This window comes from Chlorocebus sabaeus, chromosome 23 (assembly GCF_047675955.1).
Source record: "Chlorocebus sabaeus isolate Y175 chromosome 23, mChlSab1.0.hap1, whole genome shotgun sequence".
NCBI classification, from domain to species: Eukaryota; Metazoa; Chordata; class Mammalia; order Primates; family Cercopithecidae; genus Chlorocebus; species Chlorocebus sabaeus.
Genome location: NC_132926.1, coordinates 72,846,206 through 72,864,931, shown reverse-complemented (window position 1 = coordinate 72,864,931; position 18,726 = coordinate 72,846,206). Strand labels below are relative to the sequence as shown.

Sequence of the window (18,726 nt, the reverse complement as noted above, 5' to 3'; positions counted from 1 at the left end):
TGAAATTACCAAATCCGAGGAGTAAAAAGAAATACAACTCAACAACAAAAAGTAAACAACCCAATTAAAAAATGAGCAAAGGACTTATATTGACATTTTCTCCAAGGAAGATAAACACAGAGATAAGCAAATTGAAATATTTTCTATATAACTAAGTATCAGGACAATGCAATCAAAACCACAATAAGGTATCACTTTACCTCTGTTAGGATGACCACTAGAAAAAAAGTAGAAGATAAAAAGTTTTGGAGAGGATATGAAGAAAACAGAATCCTGTGCATTGTTGTTGTGATTGTAAAAATGTAAAACTGTGATGGCAAACGGTATGGAGCTTCCTCAAAAAATTAAAACTGGAACTACCATGTAATCCAGCCATCCCATTTCTGGATACATATTCAAAAGAATTGAAAACAAGATTTTGAAAAGATACTTTTACACTTGTGTTCATTTCAGCGTGATTCACAACAGCCAAGAAGTGAAGGCAGTGTAATATACAGGGACAGATGAATGGATAAAGAAAATGGGGTATATACATAAAATGGAATATTATTCAGCCCTAAAGAAGAAAATTGTGCCAAATGCTACAACATAGATAAACCTTGAAAACATCGTGCTAAGTGAAATAAAACAGCCACAGAAATACAAATACTGCATAATTCCACTTATGTGGGTTATCTGAAGTAGTGAAGTAGTCAAACTTACAGAAACAAAGTAGAATGATGGTTACCAAGGGTTGCAAGGAAGGGAAAACAGTTGTTGTTCAGTGAGTATAGAGTTTCAGTCAAGTAAAACCAAAAGTTCTAGAGGTGTGTTATGTAACAATATGCAATATGTTAACAAAATTGTACTGTACATTTAAAAATTGTTAATACAGTAAACTTATGTTGTAAATTTATGTGGTTTTTACCACAATAAAAAAGTGAGAAAGAAGCTGGGCGTGGTGGCTCACGCCTGTAATCCCAGCACTTTGGGAGGCCAAGGAGGGTGGATCACAAGGTCCAGAGATCGAGACCATCCTGCATCCTGGCTAACACGGTGCAACCCCATCTCTACTAAAAATACAAAAAATTAGCCGGGCGTGGTGGGACCTGTAGTCCCAGTTACTGGGGAGGCTGAGGCCGGAGAATGGCGTGAACCCAGGAGGCGGAGTTTGCAGTGAGCCGAGATTGCGCCACTTCACTCCAGCCTGGGTGACAGAGCAAGACTCCATCTCCCAAAAAAAAAAAAAAAAAAAGTGAGAAAGAAGACTCATGTTTATTCAGCCTTTTTAAAAATACAGACATTCCCAACTCTTGCTGCAATGCGTTCTTTACAAGTATTATTTTAATGTAATATTTTTGTAATCTGATAGAAGCAGTTTTATAATTGGTAAATGTATTTCTGATCAAAGTCTTTACATCATGTAAATTCTGACTATGACCAACAAATTCTCATAAATATGAAAATTTAATTTTTTTTTTTTTTTTTTTTGTCCGATTCTTTTCACAATTTATTGTAACCTGGAGACTTAGAGACTACATACACTTGTGATTCTACTGTTGTATAAATTAAATAATATTTGTCAATGTCAAATTTAAGTGTTGTTAATCACATATGGAATATGTTTTGACTGTTCTTGTCAGTAACTTGACTCATTCATTAGGGAATTTAAAGCCATTTATTCTTTTTTTTTTTTTTTCCTGTTTTCTGGAATTATTATTATTATTTTTTTTTAATTTATTATTATTAAACTTCAAGTTGTAGGGTACATGTGCACAACGTGCAGGTTTGCTACATATGTATACTTGTGCCATGTTGGTGTGCTGCACCCATCAACTCGTCATTTACATCAGGTATAACTCCCAATGCAATCCCTCCCCCCTCCCCCCTCCCCATGATAGGCCCCGGTGTGTGATGTTCCCCTTCCCGAGTCCAAGTGATCTCATTGTTCAGTTCCCACCTACGAGTGAGAACATGCGGTGTTTGGTTTTCTGTTCTTGTGATAGTTTGCTAAGAATGATGGTTTCCAGCTGCATCCATGTCCCTACAAAGGACACAAACTCATCCTTTTTTATGGCTGCATAGTATTCCATGGTGTATATGTGCCACATTTTCTTAATCCAATCTGTCACTGATGGACATTTGGGTTGATTCCAAGTCTTTGCTATTGTGAATAGTGCTGCAATAAACATACGTGTGCATGTGTCCTTATAGCAGCATAATTTATAATCCTTTGGGTATATACCCAGTAATGGGATGGCTGGGTCATATGGTACATCTAGTTCTAGATCCTTGAGGAATCGCCATACTGTTTTCCATAATGGTTGAACTAGTTTACACTCCCACCAACAGTGTAAAAGTGTTCCTATTTCTCCACGTCCTCTCCAGCACCTGTTGTTTCCTGACTTTTCAATGATCGCCATTCTAACTGGTGTGAGATGGTATCTCATTGTGGTTTTGATTTGCATTTCTCTGATGGCCAGTGATGATGAGCATTTTTTCATGTGTCTGTTGGCTGTATGAATGTCTTCTTTTGAGAAATGTCTGTTCATATCCTTTGCCCACTTTTGGATGGGGTTGTTTGTTTTTTTCTTGTAAATTTGTTTGAGTTCTTTGTAGGTTCTGGATATTAGCCCTTTGTCAGATGAGTAGATTGCAAAAATTTTCTCCCATTCTGTAGGTTGCCTGCTCACTCTGATGGTAGTTTCTTTTGCTGTGCAGAAGCTCTTTAGTTTGATGAGATCCCATTTGTCAATTTTGGCTTTTGCTGCCGTTGCTTTTGGTGTTTTAGACATGAAGTCTTTGCCCATGCCTATGTCCTGAATGGTACTACCTAGGTTTTCCTCTAGGATTTTTATGGTATTAGGTCTAACATTTAAGTCTCTAATCCATCTTGAATTAATTTTCGTATAAGGAGTAAGGAAAGGATCCAGTTTCAGCTTTCTACTTATGGCTAGCCAATTTTCCCAGCACCATTTATTAAATAGGGAATCCTTTCCCCATTTCTTGTTTCTCTCAGGTTTGTCAAAGATCAGATGGCTGTAGATGTGTGGTATTATTTCTGAGGACTCTGTTCTGTTCCATTGGTCTATATCTCTGTTTTGGTACCAGTACCATGCTGTTTTGGTTACTGTAGCCTTGTAGTATAGTTTGAAGTCAGGTAGCGTGATGCCTCCAGCTTTGTTCTTTTGACTTAGGATTGTCTTGGAGATGCGGGCTCTTTATTGGTTCCATATGAACTTTAAAGCAGTTTTTTCCAATTCTGTGAAGAAGCTCATTGGTAGCTTGATGGGGATGGCATTGAATCTGTAAATTACCTTGGGCAGTATGGCCATTTTCACGATATTGATTCTTCCTATCCATGAGCATGGTATGTTCTTCCATTTGTTTGTGTCCTCTTTGATTTCACTGAGCAGTGGTTTGTAGTTCTCCTTGAAGAGGTCCTTTACATCCCTTGTAAGTTGGATTCCTAGGTATTTTATTCTCTTTGAAGCAATTGTGAATGGAAGTTCATTCCTGATTTGGCTCTCTGTTTGACTGTCACTGGTGTATAAGAATGCTTGTGATTTTTGCACATTAATTTTGTATCCTGAGACTTTGCTGAAGTTGCTGATCAGCTTAAGGAGATTTTGGGCTGAGACAATGGGGTTTTCTAAATATACAATCATGTCGTCTGCAAACAGGGACAATTTGACTTCTTCTTTTCCTAACTGAATCCCCTTGATTTCTTTCTCTTGCCTGATTGCCCTAGCCAGAACTTCCAACACTATGTTGAATAGGAGTGGTGAGAGAGGGCATCCCTGTCTTGTGCCAGTTTTCAAAGGGAATTTTTCCAGTTTTTGCCCATTCAGTATGATATTGGCTGTGGGTTTGTCATAAATAGCTCTTATTATTTTGAGGTACGTTCCATCAATACCGAATTTATTGAGCGTTTTTAGCATGAAGGGCTGTTGAATTTTGTCAAAAGCCTTTTCTGCATCTATTGAGATAATGATGTGGTTCTTGTCTTTGGTTCTGTTTATATGCTGGATTATGTTTATTGATTTGCGAATGTTGAACCAGCCTTGCATCCCAGGGATGAAGCCCGCTTGATCATGGTGGATAAGCTTTTTGATGTGCTGCTGAATCCGGTTTGCCAGTATTTTATTGAGGATTTTTGCATCGATGTTCATCAGGGATATTGGTCTAAAATTCTCTTTTTTTGTTGTGTCTCTGCCAGGCTTTGGTATCAGGATGATGTTGGCCTCATAAAATGAGTTAGGGAGGATTCCCTCTTTTTCTATTGGTTGGAATAGTTTCAGAAAGAATGGTACCAGCTCCTCCTTGTACCTCTGGTAGAATTCAGCTGTGAATCCATCTGGTCCTGGACTTTTTTTGGTTGGTAGGCTATTAATTATTGCCTCAATTTCAGAGCCTGCTATTGGTCTATTCAGGGATTCAACTTCTTCCTGGTTTAGTCTTGGAAGAGTGTAAGTGTCCAGGAAATTATTCATTTCTTCTAGATTTTCCAGTTTATTTGCGTAGAGGTGTTTATAGTATTCTCTGATGGTAGTTTGTATTTCTGTGGGGTCAGTGGTGATATCCCCTTTATCATTTTTTATTGCGTCTATTTGATTCTTCTCTCTTTTCTTTTTTATTAATCTTGCTAGCGGTCTGTCAATTTTGTTGATCTTTTCAAAAAACCAACTCCTGGATTCATTGATTTTTTGGAGGGTTTTTTGTGTCTCTATCTCTTTCAGTTCAGCTCTGATCTTAGTTATTTCTTGCCTTCTGCTAGCTTTCGAATGTGTTTGCTCTTGCTTCTCTAATTCTTTTAATTGTGATTTTAGAGTGTCAATTTTAGATCTTTCCTGCTTTCTCTTGTGGGCATTTAGTGCTATAAATTTCCCTCTACACACTGCTTTAAATGTGTCCCAGAGATTCTGGTATGTTGTATCTTTGTTCTCATTGGTTTCAAAGAACATCTTTATTTCTGCCTTCATTTCGTTATGTACCCAGTAGTCATTCAGGAGCAGGTTGTTCAGTTTCCATGTAGTTGAGCGGTTTTGATTGAGTTTCTCAGTCCTGAGTTCTAATTTGATTGCACTGTGGTCTGAGAGACAGTTTGTTATAATTTCTGTTCTTGTACATTTGCTGAGGAGTGCTTTACTTCCAATTACGTGGTCAATTTTGGAGTAAGTACGATGTGGTGCTGAGAAGAATGTATATTCTGTTGATTTGGGGTGGAGAGTTCTATAGATGTCTATTAGGTCTGCTTGCTGCAGAGATGAGTTCAATTCCTGGATATCCTTGTTAACTTTCTGTCTCGTTGATCTGTCTAATGTTGACAGTGGAGTGTTGAAGTCTCCCATTATTATTGTATGGGAGTCTAAGTCTCTTTGTAAGTCTCTAAGGACTTGCTTTATGAATCTGGGTGCTCCTGTATTGGGTGCATATATATTTAGGATAGTTAGCTCTTCCTGTTGAATTGATCCCTTTACCATTATGTAATGGCCTTCTTTGTCTCTTTTGATCTTTGATGGTTTAAAGTCTGTTTTATCAGAGACTAGTATTGCAACCCCCGCTTTTTTGTGTTCTCCATTTGCTTGGTAAATCTTCCTCCATCCCTTTATTTTGAGCCTATGTATGTCTCTGCGTGTGAGATGGGTCTCCTGAATACAGCAGACTGATGGGTCTTGACTCTTTATCCAGTTTGCCAGTCTGTGTCTTTTAATTGGAGCATTTAGTCCATTTACATTTAAGGTTAAGATTGTTATGTGTGAACTTGATCCTGCCATGATGATATTAACTGGTTATTTTGCTCGTTAGTTGATGCAGTTTCTTCCTAGCCTTGATGGTCTTTACATTTTGGCATGTTTTTGCAATGGCTGGTACCGGTTGTTCCTTTCCATGTTTAGTGCTTCCTTCAGGGTCTCTTGTAAGGCAGGCCTAGTGGTGACAAAATCTCTAAGCATTTGCTTATCTGTAAAGGATTTTATTTCTCCTTCACTTATGAAACTTAGTTTGGCTGGATATAAAATTCTGGGTTTAAAATTCTTTTCTTTAAGAATGTTGAATATTGGCCCCCACTCTCTTCTGGCTTGAAGAGTTTCTGCCGAGAGATCTGCTGTTAGTCTGATGGGCTTCCCTTTGTGGGTAACCCGACCTTTCTCTCTGGCTGCCCTTAAGATTTTTTCCTTCATTTCAACTTTGGTGAATCTGGCAATTATGTGTCTTGGAGTTGCTCTTCTCGAGGAGTATCTTTGTGGCGTTCTCTGTATTTCCTGGATTTGAATGTTGGCCTGCCCTACTAGGTTGGGGAAGTTCTCCTGGATGATATCCTGAAGAGTGTTTTCCAACTTGGTTCCATTTTCCCCCTCACTTTCAGGCACCCCAATCAGACGTAGATTTGGTCTTTTTACATAATCCCATACTTCTTGCAGGCTTTGTTCATTTCTTTTTCTTCTTTTTTCTTTTGGTTTCTCTTCTCGCTTCATTTCATTCATTTGATCCTCCATCGCTGACATTCTTTCTTCCAGTTGATCGAGACGGTTACTGAAGCTTGTGCATTTGTCACGTATTTCTCGTGCCATGGTTTTCGTCTCTTTCATTTCGTTTGTGAGCTTCTCTGCATTAATTACTCTAGCCATCAATTCTTCCACTTTTTTTTCAAGATTTTTAGTTTCTTTGCGCTGGGTACGTAATTCCTCCTTTAGCTCTGAGAAATTTGATGGACTGAAGCCTTCTTCTCTCATCTCGTCGAAGTCATTCTCCGTCCAGCTTTGATCCGTTGCTGGCGATGAGCTGCGCTCCTTTGCCGGGGGAGATGCGCTCTTATTTTTTGAATTTCCAGCTTTTCTGCCCTGCTTTTTCCCCATCTTTGTGGTTTTATCTGCCTCTGGTCTTTGATGATGGTGATGTACTGATGGGGTTTTGGTGTAGGTGTCCTTCCTGTTTGATAGCTTTCCTTCTAACAGTCAGGATCCTCAGCTGTAGGTTGTAGCTGTAGGAGATTGCTTGAGGTCCACTCCAGACCCTGTTTGCCTGGGTATCAGCAGCAGAGGCTGCAGAAGATAGAATATTTCTGAACAGCGAGTGTACCTGTCTGATTCTTGCTTTGGAATCTTCCTCTCAGTGGTGTACTCCACCCTGTGAGGTGTGGGGTGTCAGACTGCCCCTAGTGGCGGATGTCTCCCAGTTAGGCTACTCAGGGGTCAGGGACCCACTTGAGCAGGGAGTCTGTCCCTTCTCAGATCTCAACCTCCGTGTTGGGAGATCCACTGCTCTCTTCAAAGCTGTCAGACAGAGTCGTTTGCGTCTGCAGAGCTGCTGTGTTTGTTATTATTTACTGTGCCCTGTCCCCAGAGGTGGAGTCTACAGAGACAGGCAGGTTTCCTTGAGCTGCTGTGAGCTCCACCCAGTTCGAGCTTCCCAGCAGCTTTGTTTACCTACTTAAGCCTCAGCAATGGCGGGCGCCCCTCCCCCAGCCTCGCTGCTGCCTTGCCGGTAGATCACAGACTGCTGTGTGCTAGCAATGAGGGAGGCTCCGTGGGTGTGGGACACTCCCGGCCAGGTGTGGGATATGATCTCCTGGTGTGCCTGTCTGCTTAAAGCGCAGTATTGGGGTGGGAGTTACCCGATTTTCCAGGTGTTGTGTGTCTCAGTTCCCCTGGCTAGGAAAAGGGATTCCCTTCCCCCTTGCGCTTTCCAGGTGAGGCAATGCCTCACCCTGCTTCAGCTCTCGCTGGTCGGGCTGCAGCAGCTGACCAGCACCGATCGTCTGGCACTCCCCAGTGAGATGAACCCAGTACCTCAGTTGAAAATGCAGAAATCGCCGGTCTTCTGTGTCGCTCGCGCTGGGAGTTGGAGACTGGAGCTGTTCCTATTCGGCCATCTTGCTCCGCCCCTCCAATTTAATTATTTTTTAATTATTTAAATAGTAAGGTTGTATGACATTTTCTGTTTTTAATATTTAAATAATAAGACTGTATGACATCCGCTGATATCATTGTTTTGGGGGCCTTAATATCCCTAAAATATCTAGGTTATGATACATTCAGTTTCAGAAAATATTGTTGACATGTGTAAATATTTTACCCTTATTAAATGTGAATGTCTTTGTGGATGTCATTTTATCTCACATCTCTTCTAAAAATGTAAGGAAGCTTGAATTGATGCCTTCTTTTTTTCTCTGCTGGTTTTCCTGTAGCAGATAGGTATCAAAATGAGTATTCCATTGATTTTTCTTTTTGTTAAAAAAAAATACCATTGTAAGTGTTTGAAGGGTATCCTGGAGTGTTTAGAGCCAAAATCTTACACATCTGACTTTCCTTTTTTGTTCATTCTTGCTTTTACACTGTATAACAAAGGCAACTTTGAGAGGGATAAGAAGCCAAAAATACAAAAGTGAGTAATTTAGCATCAAAGTAGGGAGAGAGACAGTCGAACTTCTTTGCCTTGGGAGCTAACAGTGGGTTGTGGATGGGGAGGGTGTCAGAGGACTTATGGTCTCAATGTGTGTGTGTATTTGTGTGTAAATTTGTGTATCAGCCTCCAGACATAAAAAATTAATTGGTAAATCAACCTTTCCAGCTTTTTTTTTTTTTTTTTTGAGAATTAAGAAATAACAGTACTATTGAACTCTGGTGCTACAAAAACAGTGAAAAGTAAAATATTGGTTGAAAATAGACAAAACAATCATAAGCATCATTTCAGTGAAAGAAACTACAGCTAGCTGTATGGAATACTGGAGTAATACAGGTTTAGCATCCCAAATCTGCAATTCAAAATGCTCCTCAAAATCTAAATCTTTTTGAGAGCCAACATGATTCTCAAAGGAAATGCTCACTGGAGCATTTCAGATTTTCACATTTGGAATGCTCGACCAATCACTGTAATGCAGATATTCCAAAATCTGAAACACTTCTGGTCCAAGTCATTTCGTATAAGAGTTACTACTCTATCTGTACCTTAGAACAGTGGTTGACAAACTTTTTTGATAAAGGGCCAGATAGTAAAATGTTTAGGTTTTGTGGGCCATACAGGCAGGCCCACAACTCCAGGCCATCACAACTCTGCCCTTATACCATGAAAGCAGCAATAGACAATATGTAAAGGAATTAGTGTGGTTGTTTTCCAATAAAACTTTATTCACAGAATCAGGCAATGGGCTGGATTTGGCTCAAGACCATGGTTTGCGACATCTGCCTTAGAATTTCAGTAATATCACTAAAATCACCGCCTTAAAAATATAAGTCAAATAAATTCAGTTCCCTCATCTATAAATATGAAGAGGCTGGATTAGATTATCTCCAAAGTCCCTTCTAATGCAAACATTCTGAGTGTTTGCCAAAGTTGACTATGGCATCTCTCCTGGCAGTTTACATCATGTCTGGCAAGAGTATAGCTGTTGCTTCTTGAACAGGCAAATTAAAAATACAGTGAAATGTACTCTTTTATTTTACAAAACTGTTACCATAATTGCTATTGGGTTATATTCTCAAAAATCACCTGCCAAGGAAAAATGCAAAAAGTTTGTGCTATTCTAGTGTTAGCAGAACATGACCATCGAGGAACCTCATCTGAAAAGACTGATGCTATTTATTAGACCAAATTAGGAAACCCACACATTCAGCTCTGCATTTGGTCTGGCTGAATTCTGTTACTTGGGTAGCAAGCTGTTCAGGAAGTACTTTTTTAAGAAGGAAAAGGAATCAGGAAAGCCAGTATGTTTTTGGAGTCATTTTCTGATTTTTAGTATTTAATCTTCCTCATCTTTCCCCACAAACTGAACTAATTCTAGCTTATTACTGAGTCTTTTCAGACCTAATGTTTTAGTTTGTTTCTATGGTTTGTTCTTGGTACAAGCCCTCATCACCCCACTCAGCAACTAGAGCCCTCTCCCGGCTGATCTTCCTTTCTGTGCAGCCCATCTCTCATAAATGTACCCTATATGTAGCAGCCAGTATCCTCTGCTTTAGTGTTTGCATTGGTCCTCTTCTTTTCAGGAACTTGTTTGGGTTTATATCCTAGTGTATGAAATCTATTCTGTGTTTCATGGGGTGCAGTTTACATCAGCATTCATTGTTTATATTTGTCATATCAATTCCCCCCTCCCATTTCTGATGGACTGGCTAACAGCCATAATTCTCATCACTTTTGGTTAAAAAGAAAAACATTTTAAAAATAAGAATTCTGAATAATGACATAAATGGAGCTCCAAAAATAGTTCTCTATGATTTAGTATTTGCCTTGATTACTAGCCTATTTTTTTAACGAATAATTTAAAGTAGCTAAACCAAACGAACTTCTCAGGAAACAAATTGGTTTCCTAAAAACAAGGGTAATTAATTATACATTTTATACGTCACTGGGGAACTGATATGTCTTAATTGAATAAACTCTGAAGTTCGTTGAAGATAAATTAAGATCCTGTGATTCAATGATAAGAAGTCGTTAGTGGCATTGCCCTGATGATCCCTTTTCTCCAATTACAAATTATAAATTAATACTCTTGTTGTATAATCTCACTGAGTTTATGTTTAGTGTGATCAGTTCCTCTGAGCCCCATAAATACTGAAAGAACAGGTAAGATCAAATTTTCATAGCACAGAGTAACAGAAATCTTTGAGAAACAGCTGTTGAAAATAATAGCCAGCTATTCTCTCATTAAAGGTTGGCTGCAAACAATAAAAAACACTTCTATGTATTGTTTTCCCTACTTGTTTCAGACATTTAATATATATTATCTTTTTAATCCTCAAAGTGACCTTCTGATACAGATGTCATCTTATCCATTAGATACCTTCAAACTGCTAGTACAGAAGATGTATTAAAAAAAACTCTATAGACTTTTTTCAGTTAATTGACAAATTTAGAGGGAAGTCACACTACAGGCAGTATGTGATTCAGTGGCTCAGGCTTGTCACCAATGGCTAGTATCTTTTCTTCACTCTTTTCTGCTTTCTGTGAATGCATCTTAGGATGCTTTCATCATAAGGCTGCCAGTCTTCACAATATTATGTGATGTCATATTTATGTCTAGTTGTACTTCTTTCTTGGCACTTCTCTCAAAAATTTTCTTTCACTCTTCAAGCATCTTTGCCTCTCAGTGTTATTTAATCTTCTTAAGATTTGTGCCTATTCCCGAACCAATCACTTGAGTTGGGGAAGAGATTTCGTCGACTGGGCTAAGCCAGTCTAGCATCACCCTTATTATTGAGGGTTAAGTTAATGCCCTCCAAAATGGTAGAGGGGCAGTCCCATGAGGGAAATTGGGATGAATCAGGGAAAATAGATGTTATACAGCAAACACCGAGTCCCTACTACAACCCTTTCTCATTTGTTTTTTACAAAATAACAGCAACAATAATAGTAATAGTATAAATACTAAATAGTATTTATAACAGTATATAAATATATAATATATAAATATATAATTAATATATAAAGTATAAGTAGTCATAGTGTTTATTGTGTGTACTATGTGCTAGGCACATGCTTGATACTTTAAATACATTTTAGTCTTCAAAGCTGTCTTGAGAAATGTATTAAATCTGTGTTTTCTAGAAGTTAGAAAGATTGAACAATTATCCAAGGCCGCATGGTTAATCAGACCTAGGTCAGTCTGACTTAAGTGTCCATGTCTTTTCAGCAAGTCATGCTATCTCCCTAGTAAACCATAAGCTGACTATTAAAAATATTGCAAGTATTGTCTTAGAAATTTATCATTGTTACAGAATTCTAGGAAATAATGTATCCCATTTTGTTTTAATGTGCAGCACACCCACATTAAAGTCTTGATAAGCAGAATTACAAAAGGGGCGTGAGTTATCTTTTTTTGCCCACTTTGAGAACCAAGATCCTTATTGCAGTGGTCAGGTAGGATACCATATGCTATATGTATCCATATGCATATATACATGTGTGTGCTGCATGTATGAATATTGCATATATCACAAATTCTAAGAGAGGTTTTTATATTGGCACTTAATGAAAATGACAAAAGAACAAGTTGAAAGGGACAGGCTCTGCCTTCTAAAATAACTTCACAGTGAACACTAAGGACTATATCATCTGATATCAGCCTTCAGTTTATCACTTAATGGTAATAATCGAGTATTGTGGTTAAGGGAATATCTCTGGCCCCGTCTGAGTTATTTTCTGGGTATCCTAACTTTAGTCCCATATTCTGCCTCCTGGGGAGTTTATTTCTTGCTTCAGGAATCTTAATACTTGTACATGCAGAAGGCTTTGGCTTTCAATAATGATTCATAATTATTTAATTTTTATTGAGGTCCTTGCTTCCCTCTAGTTTTCTGCAAGAAGCTGACTAGGCTTGTGGAATGGTGGAACTGTGTTTCTTCCCTTAGTATTACTATGCCTGTGGCTTAAATAACTATAAATTGGAAATAAATTGAAAATTTCCTTTCCTAGATTTAATGACTTTAAGCAGGAAATTGTTCTAAGGCAGAAATATTGTTGGATTAACTACAGAACAATCAGAAACCCCTTCTGTATTTTTGACTGTGTTATAGTATTTGGAAAGAGTTGTATATCGCTCTACCTTCCTAGTACTTTTATTTGCTAGACATCACTTTTCATTCATTATTTAACGCTATTTAAGTGTAGTGTTTGTCTTTGTTTATTAATATATTATGCATTAAACAATATTTGGTAATTTGTTGAATAATAGTTTGTTAAATAATTTGTTGAATAACAAATGCGGGTTGGGAGTACAAAGAGTATTATATCAAGAAGTAAATTTTTAAGAGGCAGATGATAAAGTGATAACTGGAAAAAAAGTATCAGGATTCTACAGAACAGCACTGGAGTTATGTATGTCATATGCTGCTTTTAAATTAAATTGCAGAGAAGATTATTTCATTTAAAAGTTATTCTGTAGCTCAGACAGAATACTATGTGGTTTCAAAACCAGAAGGTACACGTTTTCTAAAACAGGTACATATATCTAACAAAATAATTAATATGTGAATATTGGTTCAAGTAATAGCTTGAACTAAATATTAATTTCAAGTCTATTTTAACAAGCATTTTAGTATCTATTAAAGTTGATAAATTAGTGGAATTTTACTTTTCACTATTGAAATCAGGTTTTGTTCTGATTTTTAAGTAAAGCTTGATAGAAACTATTTCAATCATCATCCTGGTAATTTAATATATTTGGTATTCACTTAAAAATAACAGAAAAAAATTGACACCATTAAGTTTATGTTTAAAGCGTAGCTTATTTGATTTTGTTAATGGCTCACCTAAATTTGTATAATACTTAAACTGTGAATAAGAGAAAAGGTTAGAAAAGAAGAGAATATTTAAAGGAGAGTTAGGCAGATATTTATTTTCTAGGTATTCTCATTAAGGAAAAAGCCATTAAGTCTTCACCTCTATAGCTTTTCTAGTTAAGAAAGCATAGATCCCTGATGAAGAAAGTAAAAGAACAAAATAGTCTAGAAATGACAAATAAAATGCTAATCCCTCTTTTACAATTCTGGCTTAGTATCTGGGGGCCTAATAGAGAAAGTGGGAAAGATTGTTTTTGGAGAACATGTATTTTAATATACTTTAACTCTTTTTTAGTAGTGCAACAAACTATAAAGTAACTAAAAAGAAAAATAAGCCTAAGCTTTTAATGTTATATTAAAAATGAATGCAAAGTTTTATGGTTGCATTATTCAGTATGGTAGTCACTGACCATATGAGGCTCTTGAGTGCTTAAAATGTGGCTAGTGCTTCTAAAAAACTGAATTTTAAATTTCATTTCATTTTAATTGATTTAAATTAAAATACTGATATTCAGTTATTGGAAAATTTTAAGCATGTTTGGAACATCTTGGGTATGTGAATCTACTTTTCAGCTGTAAATTTAATGAAATCTAAATATAGATCAAATATTTCAGATGAAATTTACATCTAAATTGAGATGTACCATAAATGTAAATATCATATTTCAAAGATTGTGATTTTAAAATGTAAAATATCTCAACTATAATTTTCATATATGTTTTGGATATATTAGATTCAAGAAAACTATATTATTAAAATAATTTTCACATTTAAAAAAAACTTTAAAAAAATGTAGCTACTAGTAAACTTCAAATTACTACTTGGCTCATGTTATGTATGTCTTGGACCATAAAGGTTTAAGAAGTTTTTCTAAGACTTCACTGGAATTTATTTGATGCATAAAAATGCAATCTGGGTCAGTGAGTAAATCAGGCCAAAATCATAGCATTTTTCTTTTTCTCTCTGGACATTGCTATCAGTTATGTTGGTGTTAATAGTCTAATTTTTTAAGCAATCGCTGAATCTAATAGCTAATCTAATACAATTTACTTTTTACATACTCATATTTGACTCATAATAATATAGTTTTCATGTGGCATTAGAGAAAATCAAATTCCACAGATATTAATGAAGCAAATTGGTAAAAATAGTAATAAAGGAAAAAGTATGATTTTTGAGTGTTATTACGACCTGGATAATGTACAGTATGAAACACTTAAAGTACTTAAACTGTATCTAGAAGAGATTATGGTGTCTGTTTTCTAATATGATGTCTCTTTCATGTTTTCTGTTATCCTCACCTCGAACAAATTGGGCAAAAAGCATGGCCAAATGTGTAATGCATTTTGCTCTATCAAATATTTCTAATAGATCCAAATAGATGATAAATGTTACTTTCATCATAACTTTGTCTCATTGTTCATCTGTCAATTCCTCTAGGAGGTGATTTCCTCACCTTTCTGAGAAGGAAGAAGGATGAACTAAAACTCAAACAGTTAGTGAAATTTTCATTAGACGCTGCTGCTGGTATGTTGTATCTCGAGAGTAAAAACTGTATACACAGGTAAGGAGAACATTTTTAAAGCAATTTTTGGTTTTATTAATAGAATGCTGGAAAGCTGATGTATTTGCTACAATACAGAACTCATTTTCTTTCATGAAACTCACGGCTTTTGTTGTTTCTGTATTTTGTGTGAATGTGTCCTCTGCTTGTTGTTTATATAGTTTATACAAACACTCATTTTTCCTCTTACTTAAAGTGAGTACCTAAGTAGATAGTGATTTGCCTTCTAGTTAGAATTGGTTTTATTATAATCATGAACAACAGTCACATGGAACGTACTACAATTTAGTAATATAAGAAACTACAGCCTTGTAATCAGGTAAGATTGTTTCATGTGTTGTCTATTCTCATTTTCCAAAGAAATTACATATGAAGTCATGGTAAAGCATAATAGTAAAACAGCAATTCATGACAGTGAATTTGGTCAAGAGTAAAAGATTTCAGACTCATTTAATGCTCTTTTGGACAAATTAATTTTTTTTTTCATTTTAGTACCTACTAATTCGTGGCATTGTATTGAGAAAATAAATACTAGTTATTTCAAAGGAGATTTTACGAAACTTGTTCTGATTATAGGTAGTGACCTGGTCTGAATGCTTTATACACTGTGGTTTTAGTTGCTTGTAGCAGGAAGTGTTTTTTAGTGCTAAGTGTCAGTACAACTTAGGATCTGTTGCAGAATTCATGTCAGATCCTAAATATGGCTAAGTATAAATAAGCACAATGAAGTGGAGAACTGATGCAGTTTTTATGCACCAGAAACTGTGCATAATACTGTTTAATGTGGAGCAGGGTTCATTGCTAGATTGAGCTGTTATACACTTTATGTAACTGGTTTTGTTACCAAAGTATGCTTTTCTCTGAGGGGTATCATTGTCTAGGCTTTGCTTTAACACTCTAGTGAGGTTGTATAATGTATAATTAAAGGAAAGCAAAGTTACTATCGTCTTAACTATACATTTATGTGATCTCAATAGATATTTTTGACTTAAATTTCCCCACCCCCACCCAAATTTTACTTAGTGTTCAGCTTTCTTCTGAAACTATAATTATGACCTGTATTTTAAATATAGTTCAACAATTGCATATATTTTAAAATTAATTTCTATGGAGATATATTTTTTTGGAAATTAACTAAACATAAGACATTATCATTGTATTTCTGTTTTACTTTCTATGACTATAGATTGAATCACATGATAAGAATTGACTTAAAAAGCTTTTGAGTCTGGATAAAAATTGTACTATCATTAATTTCATTAGTGGTCAACACTGCGTTAAAAGTAACCATTAAGGTTTTGCTCTTCATTTGGAGAAAATGTGTAATTTTTATTGCTGAGGTATTGAGGTGTTTCAAATTCTCTTTGGTAATTACTCCTTTTGTCTCTGATTTATTTCATACTATTAGACTGCCTGTGGCTTTAAACTGTAATAAATGCACATTATTGAAACTTTTTTTTTTGAGGCAGAGTCTCACTCTGTTGCCCAGGCTAGAGTGCAGTGGCGCGATCTCGGCTCACTGCAACCTCCGCCTCCCGGGTTCACGCCATTCTCCTGCCTCAGCCTCCCGAGTAGCTGGGACTACAGGCACCCACCACCACGCCCAGCTAAGTTTTTGTATTTTTAGTAGAGATGGGGTTTCACCGTGTTAGCCAGGGTGGTCTCGATCTCTTGACCTCGTGATCCGCCCACCTCGGCCTCCCAAAGTGCTGGGATTACAGGCATGAGCCACCGTGCCCGGCCTGAAACTTTTTTTAATTTGTCAGTTACCACAACTATTCTTTAATTTCTGGGACATTGCATTTGAGAGGACCATTGTTTCAATCTCTTGCTACTTTTTATAGTGATTATTTTCTTCAAAAATGGATCACTGTGTAAATGTCTATGTCATGAGAATTGAAACTATTCTACATTGTAGATGGCAGTTAGCTTTTTTGAATTCATTTCCCTCTCTAAATCATAATATTATCTGCTGTAATGTTATTTTTCCCACTTTACTTTTTAAGAATTTTCATGTCTTCACAAATTTTTGAAAGTCAACCCTTTCTTGACCACATATCCTAGCAGGTTGTGCATAGACCTATGCCATTTGCCTACTGGGAAGGTTTCCCAGTTGAACATCTTGAACAATGTTAGTGAGAGCGGGTTTGACAAATAGGCTTCAGCACTAGCGCCAACTTTTAGTAAATGCTAGGGGCTCTCCCTGTATACGTTGAGAAGAATTCCAGGAACAGCCGTAAAGAGTCCAGTGATCAATTAGTCACATCTGCCAGGGTGCACACTAGTATTAACACACACACCCCAATTTGTCATCCTTGGCATAGAATATCTTCTTTTTGTCTTTATTCTCATAAATACTTTTCTGGCATTTAAAAATGTTTGTTATGACTTTTCCTTACTAGCCATAATATAGCAACGATATAATATTTTTCTTTAATCACTTTCATTGAATTCGTCTAAACTATCTGCTTTCTTATTTCCTTTGTTAATCATGAGTGCTAGATGAATTTTATGATATCTCCCAACTAGTGGTCCTTTGTTCCTCTTCAGACTCATTAAATGCTCTTTTGGATAAATTTTTTTTTTCATTTTAATACCTCACCAATTCATAGTATTGTATTGAGAAAATAAATTATTCTTTGTGTTGATTTTTTTATAATAGTGAATTGTGCTGTAGATCCCTGTTCCTATGTGCCAGCCTATGCAGCTTTTTCTTTGGAAATAGTAGTAGTTGCAATATAATTTTACTTGGTGTAAAGTTAAAACATAGATTATGTGTTTTTGCTCCTAAGAAATATGACAGAAAAAATATAGGATTTAATACAGTGAAAAGGTTTTTCCTCACCGAAAAAATTTCTAACGAGGTATTTCAAAAATGAACTAAAATAATGTAAAACATGATTGAAAGTTCCCTTTAGTTTTTCAGGTAATGAGCAAAAGTTCTAAGTCCCATTTTTGATATGCCAAAACATAACAAAAATAAGTGCATGTCTATGAATTACAAAGCCTGTGTCCAACAAATCCAAGCAAAAATTTTAAACCTGCTTTAAATTTTATATGAATTTACAAATTTTATCCTGTTCACTGACTGGAGATCACTGGAACTCAGTACACACTTGAAAATATTTCCAATTGTCTCTTCCCAAAATAGTGTTTTTAACTTTTGAAGGACACACATTCTTTAGCTTTGTTTTATTGTTTTGATATGAGAAGAGCAGAGCAGTGTTTCATTATAGGAAAACAATTACAACAGCTATAAAATGGAAAGAGGTTACCGCATTAAGAAATGACCTGCATTTGGAAATGTTCTTGTTGTAATTTCCATTTAACTTCCAGAAGAGTTGTCTTGCTACAGGTTTCTAGTGGAAACTGTTTCTGTTTACAGCTTGAGGATTGCTGTATAGTTGGAATTTTGGTTTAGTTTTAATCAATGGCATTTTATTTAAAACTATTCTATAGGCCAGTGTGAAATTTTCTTTCCTACTTATACTTTATTGACTGTTTGAAATACACTGATAAACTTTGTGGTCTGTGTATGTTTACTTACAAAAGTATGTTACTAGATCGTTAGATGTCATCTATAAAGAATATTCTGATTTTGAAGTTAAGGGGATTCAGGATGGACATACTTGATATAAATGGTAATGGCATTCATTTATGGTTTTATTCTTGATGAATCCTACTGGCAGATTTGTTTTTATTCGGGTTTATTTCTAAAAGTTGCCTTTGTGCCATTGTTCTTTGATAGCTACAGAAAGTAAAAGGAGGATACACTTTATATTGCCATATACTTGAGTGAAAGACCATAATCAATGGGGAGTTTGGGGAACATTTCTTAATTTCATATGTCATTGTCAGTATCAAAAAAGATATATTTTGGAGGGGTTAAGTAAAATATTTCT

General features: G+C 36.1%; 1 protein-coding gene across 8 annotated transcripts in view; it reads left to right on the top strand.

Moving 5' to 3' along the window:
- Positions 1-18,726, top strand: part of FER (FER tyrosine kinase) — a 452,292-nt gene that overhangs the window by 334,819 nt on the left and 98,747 nt on the right. For all 8 annotated transcript variants that reach the window (XR_005235731.2, XM_037984945.2, XM_008014098.3 and 5 more), the window contains one exon: positions 14,701-14,824. Coding sequence is in view for 7 of the 8 variants with exons in the window: in XM_037984945.2 (XP_037840873.2) it covers positions 14,701-14,824 (124 nt within the window). In the remaining variant the exon portion in view is untranslated. The remainder of the gene's footprint in view (positions 1-14,700; positions 14,825-18,726) is intronic.